Here is a 22997-nt window from a genome sequence, read left to right as displayed (position 1 = left end):
CATGCAAAGTTAAAGAAAACAAGTACATTGATTTTTCATGGCTCAAAAGTTATCTTCATAATGAAGACAGACTTTTTTTAAATCAAACCCATGTATTTTACAATGTGAAATAGAATCAACTGAATAATAGCAACTAAAACCTTACCGTCATGCCATACTTGATGATGAGTTTCATGAGGTCTTCCTCAATAGTGGCAAGAAAGGTCTCACTTGGGTGTTCCATCAGCGGCACTACAAGCTCTAGGATTTTTGCAACATTGCAGATCACCATGAAATCATTCTGGGTCTGGAAAAACAGCATTTATAGTGTTTAACATTTCTGGCCATTGTTACCTATAAATATTAATAACATGCACTGATAGTCAAAAATCCCAACTGATGTAAGATATCTGGTAAAGACCTAAAAGAAAATTTATATAGTTTACATCTGCTATTAAGTTACATACTATTATGAAAGCTAGTTCTGTTTCCTACAGGACTTTCTACTTTCTGAAAAAAAAAATCTGGACAAGCAGAATTTTACCTCTCATCAAGGCTGTGACACACCTGAAAACTTCTGGTCCTGGCAATTTTTTGAAGTCCTACAATAAATCTAGGAACTGTCTGACACATGCACACTAGAGAACACACAACACCTGGAAACAGGTGTCAGCGACAAAATGAAGCTGTGCTATGACTCAATGTAACTTAATCAAATAGGTAATAATGCACACAAATGTAGAAATTACAATTAACATTATCACTGGTTTGCATTATCGTAACAGTATATGTATTGTAAGTGAGGAATCTATGGAAAACCTTTATCTATTAAAGATACATCCTGCAAGAAATTTACTTTCTTTGACAAGTCAAGCTCACTAAGCAGGATAGGATAATTCCCAAATGCTACTATCAAGATATTTAACATATTCAAGCTGACAGTGTACAGGACAGAATTCTACAATTCTTCTCAACCTGTATAAGTACAAAACCAATGTAACCCACTAAATGGGTTGCAGCAAGTAAATAATCAGATAACTCTTTCATACACTTTAGAATCAATTCTAAAAGTTTGTTGTAAATGTGCCTAGAGAATGCTCCTGGGCTGAACCTGGAAATGCTAGGCTATACGTACAATCTAAGCTGATAACTACTACTCTCCAGCCTGCCCGGGGCAGCTGACCTAATGTAATGGATTGCTGCCACCCACTCACCCATGCTCCTCCTTGAGCCATGGCTGTATGATCCTACTCTGCTCCTTCTGCCAGATCAGGGGTTCATCACAACCTTCACTGATCCAACTGTGCTAATCAAAATGCCAGAAAGCAGTGCAATGTTTCAGAGGAGGGGGGACATGTTATCAGAGTGGGAGGAGGTTCACCATTATAGCTCTCTGTGAGCTAAATTGTTTTACAGCAGAATACAAAAACAAGCTAGGGAAGTGAGAAGTGAAATGTGAAAGAGGACGTTTTCCTTCTGATATACTTGCTGTACGTTAGATCACTCTATCTTATGGAACCATACCCTTAGTCTTAAGACTTAAAATTCGTATGTTAAATATTAACTACTTTTAAGACTGGGACCAGTTATTTTATAACAGGTAAAAAACTGGGTCTTAGTCCTCAAGGGAAAGAGGCAGCACAGGTTTCAGTTTCATTTGGCTGTAAAATGTGGAGGCAGAGGGTGAGGAACACCATCTTAGAAGCTACAGAGATTATCAAAAGGACCTAGTATCTTCAGAAGCTATGATGCCCATGAAATAAACCCACAATTTTCATTTTTCTTTTCCTACCTTCAATTTCATCAAGTATGCAAGACAGCCATTCATTTCCATACTTAATCTTTTGGGGAAAAAATAACACTGATTTTCTCTACTTACACTACATTTAGTGGTCAGGTATGGCTGCATAGTCATGGCATGCTTGACCATTAGCTGGGGCCTGATTTTGCTGAATAAGAACAAAGTGGTTATGCAAGCAACCAAGCGACCAGAATTCACACCTTTGTTGTCAGAATCTGCAAAAGATTAGAAAATACAAAAAGGCTATTAAGTCCAAGTAATGTTTGAGCAATTAAAAACATACAGTTTAGACATAATTTTAGTATCTATTTCATTACATCTCTTTCAAGATCAATACAGAATATTCTTACTAGATTACAGATGAGAACATAATGTGTTAACATTTGCATGGGATCACAAAGTATGTGAAAAAAGAAGCAAAGATGCTTCAAAGACATCACTAGTTTTTAAACTATTTACTGTACACAGAACAGTGGCCCAGCCAATGATTTCTATTACAACTGTAGAACATACTAATGTGAAAAAAACTTGTCACATTTGTTTTGGTTTTCATGATCCAAAAGTTTGAGCAAGTTATTTTAAAAATAGTTCTGTTATTGTGGCTAGCTAGTGAAAATTATGGAAGCTTTATCATTATACAGTGTTCAAAAGTTCACAATGAACTTAAAAGCAGTACCTTGTTACCATGAGATTTGGAACAGGAATTCTGTAACTTTTTGTGATAGTAATTTGGACAACCAGTGTTACGGTATTACATAAAAATGAAAGGAGTTTAGCTCCTGGGTTGTAAATAAGATTACCTGATAGAGATTCCTCATATTTAAGAATGTGCTCAACCAAATTGTCAACAAGTTGAGTACAGGCTTTCTTCACAGGTTTATATGAGGCATCCTCTTCTGACTTTAACAGCTGTAGCAGATGAAACAGAAAATGGTTTAGTATTGTGTACGTTCACTTACATTGAACACATGCTGGTTTTATAACAATGACTACAGATACATAACGATTTCACATGACCAAAGTATTTATTTAACTTTTCCACAGAAGTTACATGGTGAGGAAAAAATTAAGGGAAATAAAAATTCAAACCAAAATTCAAGAGAAGGAAAGAAAAATTAACTGCAGTAAAAATAACAGAAAACTTCTACTGAGTTTTGCATTGGGATGAAAGCTAACTTTGTGCTTAATGAAATAATGCAGAAAACAGTAATGTGGTCATAGTTGTCAGCAGTAATTAACGGAAGTTAGAAGGCTTTTAAAAAAAAAAAAAAAAGCAAATGCAAAAGGAATGTTTTAGACACCAAGCAAAAATATCAAACAAAGTTGAAACATAGTTTTATGAACATTTTAATCAGTTAGCCTTCTTCCATATGACTTCAGGTAATGGAATTGTGTCCAGGAAGATCCTTTAATATTTAAGAAGGATTGAGACCACAATATAGCCTTTTTTAGAGTGCAGGCATTAAAAGGCTCTAGTTTACTTGGTACATATTTTCATGGCACTCCAGGCTAAGGTAAAGTCAAAAGGGTTTTTTGATTGAATATTAACCAGTGCATGCAAAATGCAGAGGAGAATGATAATACAGGTTAAGAGATCTAAAGAAAGAAAGCTCAATTCTTAGAAAAATCAGAATAATATAATGCAGAAGTAACCTATAATCTGAAGATTCACTGCTTCTATAAACTGTGCAACAAATATATTGGATGTGAAAATTCACCTACCTACCATTTAAAAAAAAAAAAAATCTACCCTACACTAGATGCCTTGTTTCAGAATTAAATATTTTAGCTGTGGATGTTATGTCACTCATTAATAAAAAGATCGTGCAATTAAAACCAAGCAAACAAAACCCCTCCCAAAACCAAGCAGTGAAGTATTTTTAAAACAGATATCATGGAAAGACAGAAATTACTGTTAGAGACAAAGAAAACTGCAGCAATAAAGATTAAAAAAAAGGTCAGATGTTAAACAGCACCAACTGGTCTGTAAAGGGTTGCTCTTGTAGTACCAAAAGAAATGTTAAAATTCTAACAATGACTGTATCATATACTCAAAATTAATTACTTACATTTTGAAGAAGTTGTTCAAACCAATCATACCCTGTATCTCTACAAGCTGCAACCTAGAAGTATTTTTGAGAATAAACTGGTTAATAAAAAAGGCACCTGAGGAAAAATTACTTCAATACAGATGCCATCTTAAAAGACCAGTAAACATACATAGATGTATTTTCATATGCATTCAAGTGCAATGATTTTGTATCTTTGGAGATCAGAAACTGTCTTTTGCATATGAAAAATAGTTCTCACCATTTAAGTGACCCCAGAATTTGTATTCCATACAATACAATGCCTACACATCTTACTGGAGATTGCTGGCTCTAACGTAAACCAAATTCTGGGTTTGAAGACCATATTGCACAGATTAAAAGCACAAATACAAGCCTGACATATTAAAAATGAACATGCCTTTATAGATATGCATATACATATTTTTATATAAACAAACCAAGCCTTCACTGGTATGATATGTCAGAAACAACTCACAGGTGCTCCAAAGTAGAATTGGCAGGAGAACTGTGAGTAAAGCTGAAGCCAAGCTGACTGACTTCTCAGTCTGGAAAAACACACACTAAACTACCATTTTGAAAAAATATGGAGAAGCAGGATGATGTTTAAACCCATAATTGTAAGTAATTAAGTGAGTACTGCTATTTTACATTTACATCTTGGTATAATTGATATTAAAACACCATCTCAGCACAGTGGTTTTACACAACACATTTTCACTACAAATTAAAGCAATTTATTTGAAATAGGTTTTATTTTGGAGCTATTTAATTTGCTGCTCCTAAAAAGTAGATAAAATTATGCAGATACCAGTTTACACTGAGTAAGAACATAACCCTGTATTTGTTAAAACAGCTTATTAACATCTCAAAATAAATGTTATCAATTGTTTGAGGAAAATTTCTTTTAAGAGACAACTTCTTAATCATGCTTAACTGTATGCTGCTACTAGTAATTCCTGGAAAATGTTAAATATAATAGTTTGCTATATTTTAACTGAACAAGTATTTTATACAACCTAAATATAGTGTGGTCCCAGTTATCATTGCCAGCAGATTAGTGAGCATTTACAGTTTCCTACAGCCTGTTCCATCAGATGAATAATTTTGGCAAATATACTGCCAAGAGGTACAAAAAGAAAACCACCTGAAACTTAAATTACTGTATCCTTAAAAATTACAGACAGTTATTTCAAAGATACGAAAGACATAATCAAATTCTGCATGCAACTTAACTCAAATTTGTTTAACATACCACATCAGTGATGTTTAGTATTTTTCTTGTCATTGCTTCTTTATCATGGTGTGGAGTTGGAGTAAACCAGAGCTTCTGGAATGTCTCATTTACTAATTTCTGAAGGAAAAAAAATAGCAGAACTAAATAAACTTATCTTGGCACATAGGTATTATTTCTAATACATCCATACAACAGATTTGTGGATGATAGATGGGAATTATTCAACTTAAGTGAGACTGTTACAGGAAATGTTATCTGAGACAGACCCAGATCTACTGTTACAAGAGTTACACTGATGTCTAAGTAAGCTTCAGTAAAATGATCACTGGGAACTGATGCTACAGAAAATGGCGTTACCACCTTTCTGCATTGATTTGCACTCCTCAAGAAAACATGATACCCCGAGATGATGAACACAAGATCATGATTTCTACAGCAGAACTAGTAGCAACAGTAGGCTACTTGGGATTTTTCAAAACAGCTATGACAAGGTGGGAAAGAGAGAGAAGCCAAGTCTCTCTATACAAACAGAGGATGTACAATCCCTTCCAATATTTTTGGATGGGGGAAAAAAAATGGAACAGAATGAAAGTGAACAAAATTATTCCCAAATTGCTTATAAGGCATATGGTCATAAGAAGCTCTCCTCATGCATGGAAGTATAAAAAACATATTGAAGATAATGCCTCATTTTTTCTGATGTTGTTAGAAAGGCAAGGGGAAAGAGGAAAGTGAGCAAGGTCATCCTCCTTTCCCAGCAGCATCTTGGATCCAGCCGTTCATTTATATCTTTAGCAACAGTCTTCTCAAAGCTACATGGCATTAACATATCTCAAGTGGTAAAAATAAATGCTGCAGCTTTAAATTTGCAGATTTCAAATCCTACTGAAAGTGTGATACAGAATTATTACAGGTATATTCTCAATTACCCAAAAATTTAAAAATTATTTTCCCAAATCAAACAAAACCATCATTGTCAGGTTTAGGATCTAACATGTAATCTTAGTTTTGTGCCCTTCTGCACAAAGGATAGAGTATGATCACATAAGTAACATTTTAGGTGGAATAACTGATTCATTGAACATTCAGAATGAATGCAAATATAGCACAGATGAATACTTTATAATTTTTATATGCAGAACTTCAAAATACGCATATATTAATGTCAAATACTTAATTTTGGCTTAAAGTTTATTTTGCTAGCGTAAGGAAGTTTTATATGCTAATTTTACTTGTGGGAAAAAAGAAGTACAAGACAACACTTGCAAGAAGAAAAAAAACATCTAGCAAATAACTTTTCAAAATCTTTTGATTTTAAGAACATCAAGGAAACAGAAGAGCTATCTGCTCTCATATAATAAATGTCATACATATTACAAAGGAGCAATGCAATACTTTTTTGATTTTTTTTTTTTTAAATATAGAAACACTAAAATAATGACAATTAAAATCCTGAAGGATATGTTTCTTTCTACCTTAATGCCTTCTTCATCATTGACTCTTCGAATCATTTTCACACACATCTCTGTTATTTTGGGAAATGTTGGTTGTTCAATGCAGATATCCCTAAGTATCTTTATGACTCTCTTTCTGACACTGATACCGGTATCCTGTGAACAGAAAAGCATTACACTCTTGAAAACAAATGAGAAATATGGATTATATGAATTAATATTTGAAGATCACTCAATAGGACTTGCAAAATTTATTTAGAAAAGGCTGCTAAAGTATTCTGGATTTCACTTATATGAAATGTCGGCATAACTCGTACTGCTTTATTTGTAACAATTCTACAAGTTCTGTCTGAGTTCCCAGAACATTGAAACACTTTGTCCATTTATACCCTATCACCTTAGAGTTCACAATGCTGCAGATGTATAGTTCTACTTCTTCATTCAAGAGCTTACAAGTCAGATGTGATGATGCTTTAGCTACTTTGTTTGAAGACAAAAGAGTCTTCATAGATCTGGACTGTAATGCTTCAAGTTTTTGGAGAAAGCTTATGGATAAGATATGTAAGATATAGCAATCTTTTCCATTTTCCTAGGCTTCATCTAAGGAGATGGATGATGAGTTTCACTTCATATTACCTTATTCAAAACCTGTTGAATATGCATGTAGGACATGAAGCTACCTATCTCCAAAACCCTTCACAAATATGTTTCATCACGTAACTATAGCAAACAAGCAGTGTTTGACTAAAAACCTGACATGGATGCTAAGAGCTAGTGTTATCTTACAGTTAAATTAACGTATTTTATTTGAATTTCCAGACTAAAATTTCTTGTAGAAAAACTCTAATAAGAAGCCTTTTAAAATACTAAAAGTAGCATAGAAAAGTGAAGTGGTTTTATCTTTTTTTTTTTTTTTCTTTTGGATTATAAAAGGTACCTTTAGATTACTGTGTTGTATTCTTCATCACCCACACTACTGAACTGCCCTCAATGACCCATATCTCAGACTTCAGAGATGTGGCAAAATTCCTCACTTCACCTAATTTGTGCCATTATAATAGAATCAAAAGGAATATAATCCTGGTTCTGATGAAGTACAACTTTCTATATAGGTTTACCTTTTGATGTAACAAAGCCTCACTGGAAAAAAGTGATGCATTTTACAAGGTTGGTCTAAAAAGCATGATGCTCCCCATTAAAACAGTAAGATATCATTTACTCTTGGGATCGTCATTCCATATTATTAAACATATAATCTCCATTAAAAACAAAATTTCCAGTGCCACTTATTTTATCATAAATATCACAAGTCAGCATACCAATATTCTCTCAATCAGCATGTCATAATACTGCTCAGCAAGCTGAGGACGACAGAGCACAAACCGGCCAAGCAGCTCCACAGCCGCTTCTCGTACACTAGTGGAGTTATCCATTAACCGTCCATGAACACCTCGTTGCATATCCAGCTAGAAAGAACAAATGAAACACAAATTCAAAATAAGAAATGAAGATTTATTTTAAGCATGACAGAAGAACGTATGTGCATGATGGGCATTTCCTTTTTTACCCTGGCAAGAATACTGGGGTCTACAGCAACAACCTCAGACAAACACTTCATGGCTTTTGTTCGAACAGCAATTGCATTTTCACCAAGTACACGGAGAATCTAGTAAGAGAACAAAAACAAAGATTCAATTCCTTTAAGAATGTAGCAAACAATGTTTAACAGGCAAAAGTGCAGCAGAATAACATGCAAACAATTTAACTACAACAAGAATAAGTAAAATAGAATACAAGAGTATCTAGAAATTAAAAAAAGAAAATAAGGGTATCTAAAAATTGAATGTATCTTCTCAGACAGTGAAAAGGTGCATGCGAGTGATGCTCCATGGCACTGGTAACTAAGCATGGATATCTACTAGGATTTGCTACATCTCTGAGACTGGTCCAAGCAGGATTTACACAGAGCCTGTGTGTTCACTTTAAGTCCCTTCATTTTAAACTCTACCTTCATCATTCAGTTGTAGCTTTCACCATAGTTCTTTTAACAGGAGAGTTGGATTTCAGCACTATAATTTTAATAATGGCTCATACAGAGAGTCAGTGTAAGTAATGCAACCTAAACCAGTACTGGAGTTAAAACATGTCACCATGTCAACATTTTAGTATTCTTCTTCCAGAAAAAGCTAAGAAACAACATTGGTCAAACAACAGCTTCCAAAGTAATAGTAACATGCACTGCAAGCAATTCACCAAGATGACTTGTATTTTCAAATCAAATTAAGCTCAATTTCATGAGTTAGTATTACCAAATGAGCATGCATCTTACAGAAACTGTAAAAATTATTTCAATATCTAACTTTGTAATTACATCTAATTATAACAATTTTGCCATACACATTCATGGACAAACAAAACAATGTATGTATAATATGACATAGGAAATGCATTCAAGAAAAATAAACATAATCACTTATGTCACCAATACAGAATATGAAAGCACATGGTGTTATCATGGCCTGTTAAATACCTGTGCTCAACAATGAATAGATATGGCACACTACAGCAAAAGTGTTTGGAATCAGAAACCAACTGTTTCTCACTGTACTAAGACTTCCGGCACAGTTTACCTGTGTCAAATAAATATCGAAGCTCTGGGCAAACGGCCTCATAGAGGCCAAGTAGCGAACAATCAAACATGCATCTTCATAGTCCACAGTATCGGAATTCATCCTGCAACAAAGTCCATGTGTTAATTCGGACATGCTTATCAGAATTATTTAAAACATCAAATGCATGGCTAATAAAGAAATAAGTAAGTGGTACTGAAACATACTTCAAAAGGGTACTGAACTGAGATGGAGCAGTTTTAATGATGCTGCGAAGAAACTTTTTGCGACTTTCTGCTCTGTGCATGATTTGTCCTGTGGTCTCAACATCTTTTGCATGGTGAGTTCCTTCAGATGAATCCTCATCCTTCTGAGATTTAATTGCTTTCTCTGTCTCCATAGTTGTATCACGGAACCACTGCGCTATATAAAACTTCCGAGAAAACTAGAGAAATATGGCAGGATGCACAGAAAACAAAACCAACAGATACAGAAAAAGAAAATTAACAGATTTATAATGAGATTAAGTGAATCTAATGCATCAACAGTACTTTAGAAAATTGTTGTGGTTTGGGCCTGATCGGCAACCAACCCCCGCAGCTAATCACCCTCCCTTCCCCTTCCCCACCTGGGAATGGGGGAAGGGATTAGAGGGGTGAAGGGAGACTCGCAGGCTGAGATAAGAACAGTTTAATAATGGCAATAAAATGAAAACAATAACGATGATGGGGGGAAAACAAAAAGCAATATATAAACAGGCAATGTACAGCGTAATTGCTCACCACCCGCTGACCAATCCCCAGCCCGTTCCCGGCCAGCGACCCCGAGATACCAAGATCCCACAGTCGCAATCCCGGAAGCGAGAGAGAGAGAGAGAGAGAGAGAGAGAGAGAGAGAGAGAGAGAGAGCCCCTTCCCAACCCCCCTCCTCTATACAGTGAGCATGACGTGCCACGATATGGAATATTTCACGGGCCAGTTTGGGTCAGGTGCTGTGGCCGTGCTCCCTCCCTGCTCCCTGTGCCCTGGCGCACGGGCAGGACATGGGGAGTCGGGGAGTCCTTGAAGTCTCAGCAGCAGCTGAAAACATCAGTGTGCTGTCAGCATTCTTCCCATACCAAACCCAAAGCTAAATCCAAAACACAGCACTCATCTAGTCCCTGAAAAGGAATATTAACTCTATTTCAGCCCAAACTAAGACAAAAATACAATCAACAGTATATGTTAGGGTGACAGTTTAATTGAAGCACTAATATGCATAACTGAAAATCATTTTAGTCAGTACACATTTCTGAAATTATTTCTATATATATTTGACACCAGAAAGCTGAAATTTACCACTAATGATGCATCAGTTTCTGTGTTCTCATCCAGATAATCTAGCAAGGCCTTTTGCAGCTGTTGAATTTCATCTTCTCCTCCTGAAACCTGTCAGAAGTAGAAACATAGTTATGAAACAGAATGTTGAACAGTGGTAATTAACACCTGAAGATCTGCACGTCCATATATAAAATATACGGCAGTCAGCTGTTTTGATAACTGCAGAACATTAACAATTTTTTAACAAATTACTTATAAACTGCATAGATGGAGACAAATTAGACCGTTGCTCTGAAGTCTAAAAATGACTAACATCAGCATAAGACTGGTTTCAAAACAGACTAATGGATTAGTTTTCATTCTATGACCTTGTGTGAAGACTCTCTGTTGTAGAGGAAAAAAGGGCTGAAATCACACGTAGCAGACTGACACAAGGTTTAACCTGTAATAGTCACTGTTAGCTGTCTCACCAATGTTAAATATAAAAACAGTGACTTCTCCAGTGGACAAGGCATAAAAGGCAAAAAAAGTAAAATAGAAATAAATATGAAACAGACAACAATAAAAAGGTAGGGGAAACATTGAAGAAATAAATTATCCCTTTGTAAAAATATTTGGTATAAGTTTTCATGGATAAAGCATCCATACAGAGAAAATGCAGCAAGTGTGCTCAATCTAGGAAAGAATTTACAGCGGTTGTTCGCAACAGCCATGAAGAATCATGTTCTCCAAGATTCAACTGAATTTCTATCTCGTCAAAAAGCTTGAGAACAAGCACACATTTTATAACAAGTGTCACCTACTGCATAGAGCCTATTTACAGAATAGGGTAATATAACTTCCCTGTGAAGCACTTGTAAGGTGCACAAAAAGCATTACATATGAAATATTAATCTGAAAACTAGTGCTGGAGACTATTATATTTGTAATATCTAAACTTCATGAGTGTTAAAAAACAATGTATTTTTCCCAAGAGGCTATTTAATAGGAAATTTTTATATTTCCTATATGTATATAAGGCACATGGAGGATGGGAAGCTGATTTGAGACAGCCAGCATGGCTTCACCAAGGGAAGTCCTGTCTGACCAACATCATGGCCTCCTCTGGTGGCATGACTACATCAATGGACTAGAGAAGAGCTACAGATGTCATCTAGGCGGACTTCTGTAAGGCCTTTGATACAGACTCCCACAACATCCTTCTCCCTGAATTGGAGGGAGATGGATTTAATGGATGGACTGCTCAGTGGATAAGGAATTGGCTAAATGAACACATCCATGGAGTAGTGGTCAATGCCTCAATGTCCAGATGGAGATCAGTGACAAGTCGTGTCCCTCAGGGGTCCATACTGGGACCAGCACTGTTTAATATCTTCATCAGTGACACAGACAATGGAATCAAGTGCACCCTCAGCAAGTTTTCAGATGACATCAAGCTGGGTGGTGTGGTTGACATGCCCGACAGATGGGATGCCATCGAGAGGTGTGGGATCATTTTTGGAGGACAATGGCCACGTTAGACAAGAGAAAGACTTTGGCTACATCGCAAAAGGGATGCGAAAAGAGGAAGAAGAACTGAGAGTGCTGTACAGCTGGCGAATGATGAGAACATCTTGACCTTGTTTGGCCAGAAGCCTTGGGAGTAGCAAACAGGAATGTAGAAAGACAAGATAAGGATGCTGAGCTTTGCCTGAAGAAAACATGCCAGGCTATGGTTAATGGAAAACAACTGGTTGTTTCTTAAACAGTGGAAAGTTTTCTACCTTGAGCTAAAAGTGTATAGAACATTGTGTTTGTGCTTGTAAGATTTAATTAACCAATGGTCTTAGGATAGCATTAACTAACTTGTAGCCAATGAATTGTCTGGTGTATTATGGACAGAGGGTAGTGACCAATCAAATGTTAGTCTTAGGCGTGGTGTGTGAACAGTGAAGAATGCATGTAACCAATCAAGCCTTTTGTTTATGTGTGATCAGTTGCTAGGAAGACATATAAGCACACCCATATCGGCAATAAATGATTTAGATTTCTGACTCTTCTAGAGTTGCTGGAGTCTGTGATTCTCCTCACAGAGGGACCTGGACAAGCTTGAGAAGTGGGACCGTGTGAACCTCATGAGGTTCAACAAGGCCAAGTGCAAGGTCCTGCACTTGGTCTGGGGCAAGCCCTGGTGTCATCGCAGGCTTGGTGATGAAGGGGATTCAGAGCAGCCCTGTGGAGGAGGACTTGGGGGTATTAGTGGATAAAAAGCTGGACACGACCCAAAAACATGTGCTCGCAGCCCAGAAATTCAACTGTATCATGGGCTGCATCAACAGAAGAATGGCCAGCAGGTAAAGGGAGAGATTCTGCCCCTCTGCTCCACTCTGGCGAGACCCTACCTGCAGTCCAGCTCTCAGGTCCTCAGCACAGGAAAGACATGGAACTGTTGGAGCAGGTCCAGAGGAGGAAACAAAAATGATCAGAGGGATGGAACACCTCTCCCATGAGGACAGGCTGAGAGTTGGGGTTGTTCAGCCTGGAGAAGGCTCTGGGGAGACCTTGTAGCAGTCTTCCAGTACTTAGAGGGAGCTTATAAGAAAGATGAGGACAGACGTTTTAATAGGGTCTGTAGTGACAGGACAATGGGAAATGGTTTTAAACTAAAGGAGGGTGGATTTAGACTAGATACAGGGAAGAGATATTTTTTTTTTAACATGAGGATGGTGAAACATTGGAACAGGTTGGCCAGAGTGGTGGTAGATGCCCCATCCCTGGAAATGTTCAAGGTCAGGTTGAACACGGCTCTGGGCAACTTGATCTAGTTGAAGATGTTCCTGCTAATTGCAGGGGGGTTGAGCACTGTGACCTTCAAAGGTCCCTTCCAACCGAAACCATTCTATGATTCTATCTATATCCTGATCTCTTAAGTAGTTCTAGCCTATGTAAATCAAACAATGATCTTATATATGACCATGAGACAATGTACTTCTCCTCAAATACAGGTTATAGAGAATAATTCACTATCAATGAACTCATGCACGAGTTTGAAACTAACTTTCTCAACATCTGTAAGACAGTATAAAACCAAACCCATAAACCACCTTTTTTCCCTTAGTATTTTACTGAAATACATAGGCCCTTGCAGTTGCTGATGTTACAGCAGACAAAAGGATTACTTTTTTTCAAAATTAATTAATTCAACAGTTCAAAACATTTACAATGCACATAATACTGACATAGGTTTATATATACACATTTGGCACCCTAATAACCATAACTAGTGTCAAAATATGCGGATGACTGGCTGAATAAAAGGGTTGCTTGATGAACCTTATCTGTGTAACTATTTTCAAAGAAGTAAAAAACCCAGAACAAAGAGAAACTGTGAAGTCCACAACAAATCATATCCAATATTGATAATAAAAGTAGAAAAATAATTTATGGCTTAAAGTTTTTCAGCTACAAATCATTTTTCTTCTTCAGCAATAAACCTTGTAACTTATAACCATCTTAACTGCTGTATGAAGAGCACAGATTGAGAATCTTGCCACAAGTACAGCACGTAATATAACTTGCAAACATCAGCAAGTGGAGAAAGGTATAGTTACAAGTCCAGAACATCATTTATAAAGAGATAAACTAATGAAAAGCATGCACAAGTGTTCAAATCAACTTGACAATCTATGACATACTTCTATGAAAAAAAGTCTACTGTTCAAAAATGTCAAAATAGAACAGATTTTTTTCCTAAATCTAATTCTATGGGTCCTGAGTCCAAATCGCAGTAGAAAGAGTTAGAAGCATGCATCAGTCTTTGGGAAATATCCTGGTAAATATATCAGAGCATAGAAGGAAGTATCCAACAGCGTCTTAGTAGTCAATTCAGCATGAAACAAAAATCTGTAGAGGTCTAAGTTTATTTCTGAATGGAAATAATAATAGAAGTTTCTGATGACAACAGCTGAGTAGGTCTACCAATGGATCTTCTTATTTTCTTGACATTTTAACAGCAAAGTGAAGCTTAGCTGTCACATATACATTTCAAAATTTTAATTTGTTCTTATGTTATAAACAATTTATAAAAAACACACTGTCTACCCTGACTGATGGTACAGTATAGTACACACCTTCCACAACGCATGCATAGTACTGTCTACCATCACTGATGTTAAGCTCCCTGAGTAACTAAAGAAAATGCTTTTAGCACTCATTTGCCCACACCGATTTTATTTTCTGCAGAGGACAGTGCCTAGTTACTGCTTGACCCTGTAAAAACCCCAAGACAAATAGAAAAATTCAGGTCACCACTCAGGTATGCAACTTTTTAGAATATCTTTCAATACTACTATAACTTCTGGACATAAGGAAAGAGTAAAGGATTCTTCTAAAGTATTTCCCTACAAAATCTAATGTAGAATTGTCAGGATCACTGCCTACAGAGGAAAATTTGAACCCCTTAGCACATAGAAGTATAAATTATATCAAGCCATGGACATAAAGTTTTGACACTGTATGTTGAATAATTTCCTAACTAACAAAAGCTAGGAGAAGTATCAGCCTCTTTAAGGAGGAGTTGAATTTTGATTCTCTATTTGAATGCCTATAAAGAGCAGAAGTTTTTCCTTCAACATAAATCTGTAACAGTCATTATAAAGTACATATAATAGATCTGTAGTCTTCTCAGGTAACTGGAAGGGAAATTAACTTGATATGACTACTCTAGATCATGCTGAGAGCAGTTAGTAGTTCAGAAAGACATGTATAGCATCCATAAGAAATGTACAAGTCCACGTTTTTAAAATGACACATGAGATCTATTATGATTATTATACTATGTACTGTGTAGAGCCCATATGCATAAATTCCTTTGGTAATTGTTGCTACTCTTGCAGATTTGGAACTGCATTTGCAGATATGCAAACATGCACTCTTTAAATGAAAAACATGCAAGTCCAGTTAAAAAACCCCCAAACTGATGACCAATACCAGCTACATCACATAAAAACTAAACTTGAAGGACTAACAGTTTAACTCTCTAAAGCCTGTATGAGTGCCATAATCTCAGTTACCACTTTGTAACAGTACAGGTACATACATATGTATTTTTAAGGCCTCTTAAGATCAGAATCCAACTGTTGCTGCATTATTTTCTCTATATTGTCACAAGAAAACTGGCTTAACCACTGTAATTAACCACATCATATGATCACTACTGAGATGTTGCAAGGAAGACATGAGCTAACAAATGTGATGCTTATAAACTGAGTACATTTGATTCAGAAATCTGAACAACGAAGACTGATTCTATACAAACCCAGTTTTTCAAACATCTTTAAAATTTCCAACTATTTGAATGGATACATCTCAATCCAGCTGGCATGGGACCTCTCACGCACCTGTTTGAGGATTCTGGCTATAGATCCTTGATCCATTTTGCTAGTGACTGCATCCTTCCTCAGTCTTGCAGCTACAGTTCCAAGATAGTCAAGTGATGCAACTCTCAATGCCATTTCTGTAGATTTGTTACTGAACTGATGAACCTAAGAAAAACAGAATAAACTGTTAAAAACAAATATATATTTATGCAACTGAGATTCTTCAAACAAGAGATTGCTTGACCTAATTAAAATTTCCACCTAACTTCGATGCTGCATTAAAATATGTAATTTACTATTACATCACAGATACACCACTTACCTTACATTAATGTTTCTTCCTTTATTGGGCCTCTTTCTCTCTACATATACGCCCGTTAGAGTTTTTTAAAATAGACTTTTACATAAAATAAACTGGACAACTAGTACAGCAGACTTCCTTTGCAACAGCATAGATCTTAAGCACCATAATGCAACTTCATCATTACTTACACAAGTATAAAGAAAGCTATGTTTTACCAGGAACAGGACCATAAATATTCTTCCAACAAACAGCTCAAATTACTGTGTTAATTACACTGTAATACTGAAGAATAACTCTCAAAAACCACATTATGCTGGTTTTGGCTGGGAGAGAGTTAATCTTCTTCACAGCAGCTAGTATGGGGCTATGTTTTGGATTTCTGCTGGAAACAGCCTTGATAACACAAGGATGTTTTCATTATTGCTGAGCAGTGCTCACACAGAGCCAAGGCCTTTTCTGCTCCTCACACCACCCCACCAGTGAGTGGGCTGGGGGTGCACAAGAAGCTGGGAGGGACACAGCTGGGACAACTGACCCCAACTGGCCAAAGGGATACTCCATACCATATGATGTCATGATTAGCATATAAAGCCGGGGGAAGAAGAAAGAAGGGGGGACAGTTGGAATAATGGCGTTTGTCCTCCCAAATAACCATTACGCGTGATTGAGCTCTGCTTTCCTGGAGATGGCTGAACACCTGCCTGCCGATGGGAAGTGGTGGTGAGTGGACTCCTTGTTTTGATTTGTTTGTGTTCGTGCCTTTTGCTTTGCCTATTAAACTATCTTTATTTCTACCCGTAAGTTTTCTCACTTTTATTCTTCTGATTCTCTCCCCCATCCCAATGGGGCAGGGAGTGCAGGAGTGACTGTGTGTGCTTACTTGTCTGCTGGTGTTAAACCGTGATTGTCCTTTTTGGTGCCCAAGGTGGGACTCGAAGGGTTCACAATAACAAAAGGTTAGATTGGAATGTTTTAGATTGAATATACAGCTGTTATTGTCGTTTATTTATTAATTGTCAGTCTCCTGTGCTTGCCATGGGGCTTGCTTGCCTTACTGTATTTTCGAGTCTAGTTAGTGGCTGCTTGCTGCTGTCACTGCTTGCTGTTCTGCTCTGCCGCTTATCACCTTACTCTGCTGTGCCTGGGGGCATCCTGATAGCAGCACTGGCGACGTGCCTGGGCTGGCAGACGGCCAGGGCACCGCTGCTGTTTCTGTGCTGCTGCACTGGACAGGCTGGAGCCCCACTGTGAACTCAAGACTGTGACCTGTGGATGAGTCCACATGGGAGCAGGACACCCCTAAGTGTCTGTGGCCATGGATAAGTGCACACCGGAGCAGGCACATCTCTAAGCATCTGTGGCTGTGGTTATGTCTGTGCTGCAGCAGGCATACCTCTGAAGGGAGTGTGGCCCCGGGATAAGTCCGCACTGGAGAAAGTACACCTTAAAGTATCTGTGGCTGTGGCTAAGTCCACGCTGCAGTAAGCCCACCCTGAAGCATCAGGGACTGTGCCTGAGGTCATGCTGGAGCACCTCAAAGCGCGTGGTCATGGATAAGAGCCCAAGACACAGCAGGTACCTCCCTGGAGGGACTGCAGCCTTGGGTAAGGCCATGCTGGAGCAGGTTTACTTCTGAAGGGAGCAGGGCTGTGGGTGAGGCCACGCTGGAGCAGGCGTATCTGGAGGCATCGTGGCCCAAGGAGAAGGCCAGGCTGGAACAGGGGTACCTCAGTGTGATAGTGGCTAACTCTGTGCCACAGCAGGTATGCCCCTGGAGATCCTGGGGCTCATGAATAAGGCTCCACTTGGGTACACACCTAAGGGACTGCAGCGTGGGGATAAGTCTAAGCCAGAGCAGGGGCAAAGGGAGGAGTTCACTGCAATGTTAAACCCCCACCATGGGCTGGTCCAAAGGGACCCAGGGCAGAGATGGTAATGGAAATATACAATCTTTAACAATTTCCACATCAATGACCCTCTAACTCAAATTTTGTTATCTTTATATTACATAATAGCGACACACATAAGAAAACTCTTAAATGCTGCATGTGTATCAACAACCACAAAGCATTCCTGTAGTAGCTTCAGCTGTAATAAACAAGACTTCATTGTAATGAGAAATAAATTAAGATAATAGTTAAAAACAAGTAACCCTTACCAATAGCCTTCCTAATAAGCTAAGTAGCAACTCTGCAGCTGGCCATTCTGGTTTATTGACTGTTGAAAGAAGATCTTGAATGAAGTTCTCAAACAGTGGCCTGTAATCTTCTTCCCCTTGTTTACTGCCACACCTGTTTAAAAGAAAATGCATTTTTTAAGTGAATATAAGAGGCATTTAAGATTTCCTTGTAATGTAAACACAAGTAATGCTATCTTTAATCAGAAAAAACAGTTCTATGCAATTCTAAAAAAATTATCTGAAATATTAACAGAAAATTTGTTTTATTTATTTATGGAGAAACAGTTTAAACAGTTATCACTCCAAGTCGCATTGCAAGTAAAGCAGCTAATCCACAATAGTAGCATTTTGTTCCTCAGATTTTTTTATTTATTGCTTTGAGTTAAAAGTCTGCATTAACTTGGATGGACAAAGTAGGTAAAACTGTAAAGCTCAATCTGAAGTGTGGTATTTAGTAGGTATTGTGTCTATATTCCTTAAGAATGGTCTGATTTATCTGTCAGTGATAAGACATCTCAGTATTAAACTCCAGAAAGGTTAAAATCAGTATGTAAAAAAATCAAAAGATAACATACCTGACAGTGTTTCACTTATATGAAGCATCCCTAACTTTGATACCAAAAGTATGCAGAGAGATTGCTAGATGAATGTTAAACATGCTTTCAGTTTAAGAGTAGAAATTAACACAACAAAAAGCTCAAGATTTATTCTTAGAAATCCTCTGGTTATTCAGGTATACTATATTTTTTTTTCCCTGTTGGGATATTGACATTCCTAACTTTAGCTAAATGAAAGTAATTTTACATTTTTTTTTATATCTTTGTCATTCTGGTTTCACTGCTTAAGTATTTACTCAGCCTTCTATTTAGGCTGAGTAAACACTTAAGTGTAACAGACCTCTAATAAAAGGATCCTACATGAACTATCAAACAGATTCTTAAATGTATAAAGAACACTCTGCAGAATTTCTGTTCCATAAAAACTTTTGTCCAGACAGATCTTGTAGGAATCCATGAGTATATTGTTATCAAGAACTTTATGAGTAGGTATTTAGCATTGTGAAGTAGTTAGGTTTGTCTTAAGGTATGACAGACTTTATTTTGAATTGGTTTTATTGATATGCTAAAAATGCAACAGTACTTACTTCTTCAAGAAAATTGAAAGGAAGTTCTGTGCTGTTCTCATGGCTGTTTCATATGAATTAGTAATAAACACATCTTGATCCACCTAAAAATGATAAGACATAATTGTCTATTATTCTAGTCTACAGAGAAATATGATTTCCAGATCAGCACTTCTCATGCAGCAAATAATTATGGCAGACATAAAATGACAATGTTTGATTACTAGAACACCATAATGAAATATTATGCCAACAAACACAGAAAGTTATTCCTGCACAAAAAACACCGCCATGACTTCTAAAAAATATCTTACTTTCTTGTTCGATTCCTCCTCTGAATTAGTATCTTTTTCCGCTGATGGTAAGTGCACCACACATTGAATAAGCTGCAGAACTAGTGCTGTTACCATCTGAATATACATAGGCTCTCCATCAGTGTCACTGCTGTTTAACCTGTTAACAAGAAAAGACAGCATTAAAACTAAACTACACCAAACACTAAAACTAAACAAAAAAGACAAAACAAATAAAAGGTTTTGGTGCTAAGTAATATCTTTCTAAAATTATTACCACAGCTAGAAATCTGTGTTCTAGAAATTTATCTAGTCATTTGCTTCTCTCTTATGAAGTGTAAGATTTGATCTAACAAAACTAGTATTATTCTCAGGCAGAAGAGATGAACTGAAACAGCCCACATATAGGCTATCAGAGTATCTGAAGTTCAGCAGCTGAAAAATCTACAGGAACACTTAATAAATCAAGCAGCTACACACTTACTAATAAGCTTATTATATATAATGCCATATCCATTTCCAACACAACACACAAAAAATACATCAAACCATTGCCCTAATAATTTATTACTTGTCTATTATTTAATGTATGTAAAATGTACAGGACTTTTAAACAACAGAAAATAGTGACCATGACCTGGACTGACTTCTACAAAAGTTAGACCTATGATAAACTGAGGTAGCAAAACAGACTATGAACTTCAGTATGCAGGTGTCTTTTAAGTGTGTCTTAAGTGTGTCTTTAAATTGTTAAGAACAGTACAGTGTTAAGACAATAATCCCTGACATAAATCTCCCCAAACTATCAAACTATTAACTGGGCACAAAACAGTACATAATTATTATCTTTATGAAGTTATCTTTGACAACTTTTATAGACAAAAACTTCTATCAACTTCTCTGTAAGCTGTACCCTTCCTGACTAGCCATACTGTTAGAGAAGGCCCTTTAACAGACCAGTGTTAGGACTCTACAGATAAACAGTGCAGTCATTTTGGCCTTGAGATACTGACTTCCTTCTGATTCGTGTCCTATTCCAAAGAGTATATTTGCCATTTATGCTCCTATTCCTACCATCTCCCTACTTGCTAGATTTCTCTGATGTCTGTAACAAAAACAATCAAAAATACTAGGAACAAGCACTTATGTTAACATTAGGGTTGCTGAATTCAACTTCAAAGTTTCAATGTATTTCTTTTCTTGGGTATTTCCTGTTCATCCACCCTGGATCAAACAAAATATTCAACTGACAATTTGTCTGTCTCTGGAGGCAAGATGTATGCAAGTAGGGACAAAATCAAAACCAACAACAGATGTTTTAGAATAATTTGAAGTGTCCCAACCTCAATTTTAACTGAAATCCAGTCCAGGCCAGATTCCTTCTCAGACTGAATCTGAACCTATAGTATTATTCTGAAGATGCACTGAAATCCAGCTGAAATGCTTAAAAGACAGTTGAAGTGAACAGAGTATTTCCTAAATGAAACTTATTCAAAGGGATATTAGATTGATTTCCTTCCTGAAAAGAGTGCTCTGAGTGTGTCCTCAAAGAAATTCAGCCAGAATTTTCATATTAAGCTTTAGCAATTAAGAAATTATGTAACTCCGCACAAACAGACCAAAGAGTTTTCCAACAAAAAAACCTTTAACACTAAAATTACACTCACATCCTTAGTGAGACAAATAATAAGATATTTCGATATTTTTTTTAAGGAGATACAAATATGATGGCATAAGAAACAGTGATTATTACAAAACATTTGTCAGGCAATTCTGCTCTCAACTGTTTTGAAATATCAGCCTCTAATAAAGCACAGCTTGTGGAGTGGCAGATTTTTAAAGTATTTAATACTGAAGGCTAAAATCCTAAATCTAGAAAACTGTAAATGCTGCTGTCTACAGATTATTAACCTATGTCAGAAATTACCTGAAGTTTCTCAAACTCCTCTTGCTGGTTGGTAGTCTTGCAAGGGAAGTGAAAATTTCTTCCAGTATTAACTGTCTATGTTTTTCATACCTGGAGAACACCTATTTAACAGTTACAGGATTGTTAGAAAATTATTTATTGTTACATAAAATATCACATGTTAAATATAGTTAGAAGTTATATATAGAAACATACCCTTTACATGACATTTAAACAAATTATAATTAATCCATGCCTTGCTTTTAATAATGACTTTGTTTTTTCAAAGCAAGCATGTCTTTACAAAATACACTAAAACTTTTTCAAGTATAGATTTTTTAAAAATCTTCAAATAACATAAATGTGTTATAGCTCTTAAAAATACCATAGGTTTTACAAATTTCTGTCCATAGTAGAATACACTGTATATAAAAATCAAACAGTGTAATACTAGGCTTACAGACTCCAGTACAGAGCAAAACTCCGAGGTAACAAATTACAGGAACACATGCATGGTTGTAGAGCATATTTGAGAAACCAGTTTTACTTCATATCCTAAGCTTTAATGTTCAACATATTCTTTCAATTTACAGGGTCAGGACTGTGGAATTTGGCTCTCCTTTTGTTTAGGCAGAATACTGGAATATATCATCCTTACAAAGATGGGAAAACTCCCACTTGAACAAGCACACCTGTGTTGCACTCCATTTTTCCTGAAATAATATGGTATCTGCTCTGTGAACTTTTTGCATAGCCACGTCTTCTGAGGAAAATAATTTATTGCATTATATAGAAGTATCCTAATAGTTCTATACCTTATTCCATTGCATGAATTCAAATCTTAACATAGGAAATAAGGAAAACCACACAGCTAAGATTTCTTAAGACAAGAAAGGACAGGGAAAAGGAAGGAATTTGTGTTTATACTTTAAACGATATAACCAAAATTAAGAAGTTCCTTGCTTAAGTAGGATGTTTCTTCCTATAGAGTACTCTGTAAATAGGGGCAGCTCAGGTATATTTAATACTGTTCCTAGATTAAGATACCAAACTGTAAAAACATGCAAAAATAAAATTAGTTCTCAACTCCAATTCTCTAGCAGAGAGAAATTACAGCCTACATAAATGTCCTAACAACTCTCAGTAATACAGGAACATGAAACTGCAAATTGAAAAGTACTTACTGCAGTCACTAATTTGATGGCACATAATTGTAGTTCACTGACATTTTCTACAAAGAAAGGTGTTATTCCCATAGATGATACCTATCAATGTAAAGAAATTATTCTAAGTATATTTGACTAACAAACTGATATTTGTGCAGTTTCACAAACAGGTTATTCATTCAGCAGGTAAGGTATTCAACA

General features: G+C 36.5%; 1 protein-coding gene across 3 annotated transcripts in view; it reads right to left on the bottom strand.

The window, feature by feature from the left end:
• NIPBL (NIPBL cohesin loading factor) overlaps positions 1 to 22997 on the bottom strand; it is a 168439-nt gene that overhangs the window by 14518 nt on the left and 130924 nt on the right. For all 3 annotated transcript variants that reach the window (XM_042804992.1, XM_032992323.2, XM_042804993.1), the window contains 17 exons: positions 22815 to 22895; positions 21652 to 21752; positions 19746 to 19884; positions 19453 to 19535; positions 18288 to 18420; positions 15847 to 15990; positions 10487 to 10576; positions 9377 to 9594; positions 9171 to 9273; positions 8108 to 8206; positions 7860 to 8006; positions 6562 to 6696; positions 5105 to 5203; positions 3850 to 3903; positions 2581 to 2689; positions 1859 to 1995; positions 146 to 286 (listed from right to left, as the gene is read on the bottom strand). In XM_042804992.1, the coding sequence (XP_042660926.1) occupies positions 146 to 286; positions 1859 to 1995; positions 2581 to 2689; positions 3850 to 3903; positions 5105 to 5203; positions 6562 to 6696; positions 7860 to 8006; positions 8108 to 8206; positions 9171 to 9273; positions 9377 to 9594; positions 10487 to 10576; positions 15847 to 15990; positions 18288 to 18420; positions 19453 to 19535; positions 19746 to 19884; positions 21652 to 21752; positions 22815 to 22895 (2013 nt within the window). The remainder of the gene's footprint in view (positions 1 to 145; positions 287 to 1858; positions 1996 to 2580; positions 2690 to 3849; positions 3904 to 5104; positions 5204 to 6561; positions 6697 to 7859; positions 8007 to 8107; positions 8207 to 9170; positions 9274 to 9376; positions 9595 to 10486; positions 10577 to 15846; positions 15991 to 18287; positions 18421 to 19452; positions 19536 to 19745; positions 19885 to 21651; positions 21753 to 22814; positions 22896 to 22997) is intronic.

The sequence above is a fragment of the Tyto alba genome, unplaced genomic scaffold (assembly GCF_018691265.1).
Source record: "Tyto alba isolate M040663 unplaced genomic scaffold, T.alba_DEE_v4.0 Super-Scaffold_42, whole genome shotgun sequence".
NCBI classification, from domain to species: domain Eukaryota; kingdom Metazoa; phylum Chordata; class Aves; order Strigiformes; family Tytonidae; genus Tyto; species Tyto alba.
The sequence above is the reverse complement of the archived record's forward strand: the minus strand, read 5'-3'. Positions and strand labels throughout refer to the sequence as shown.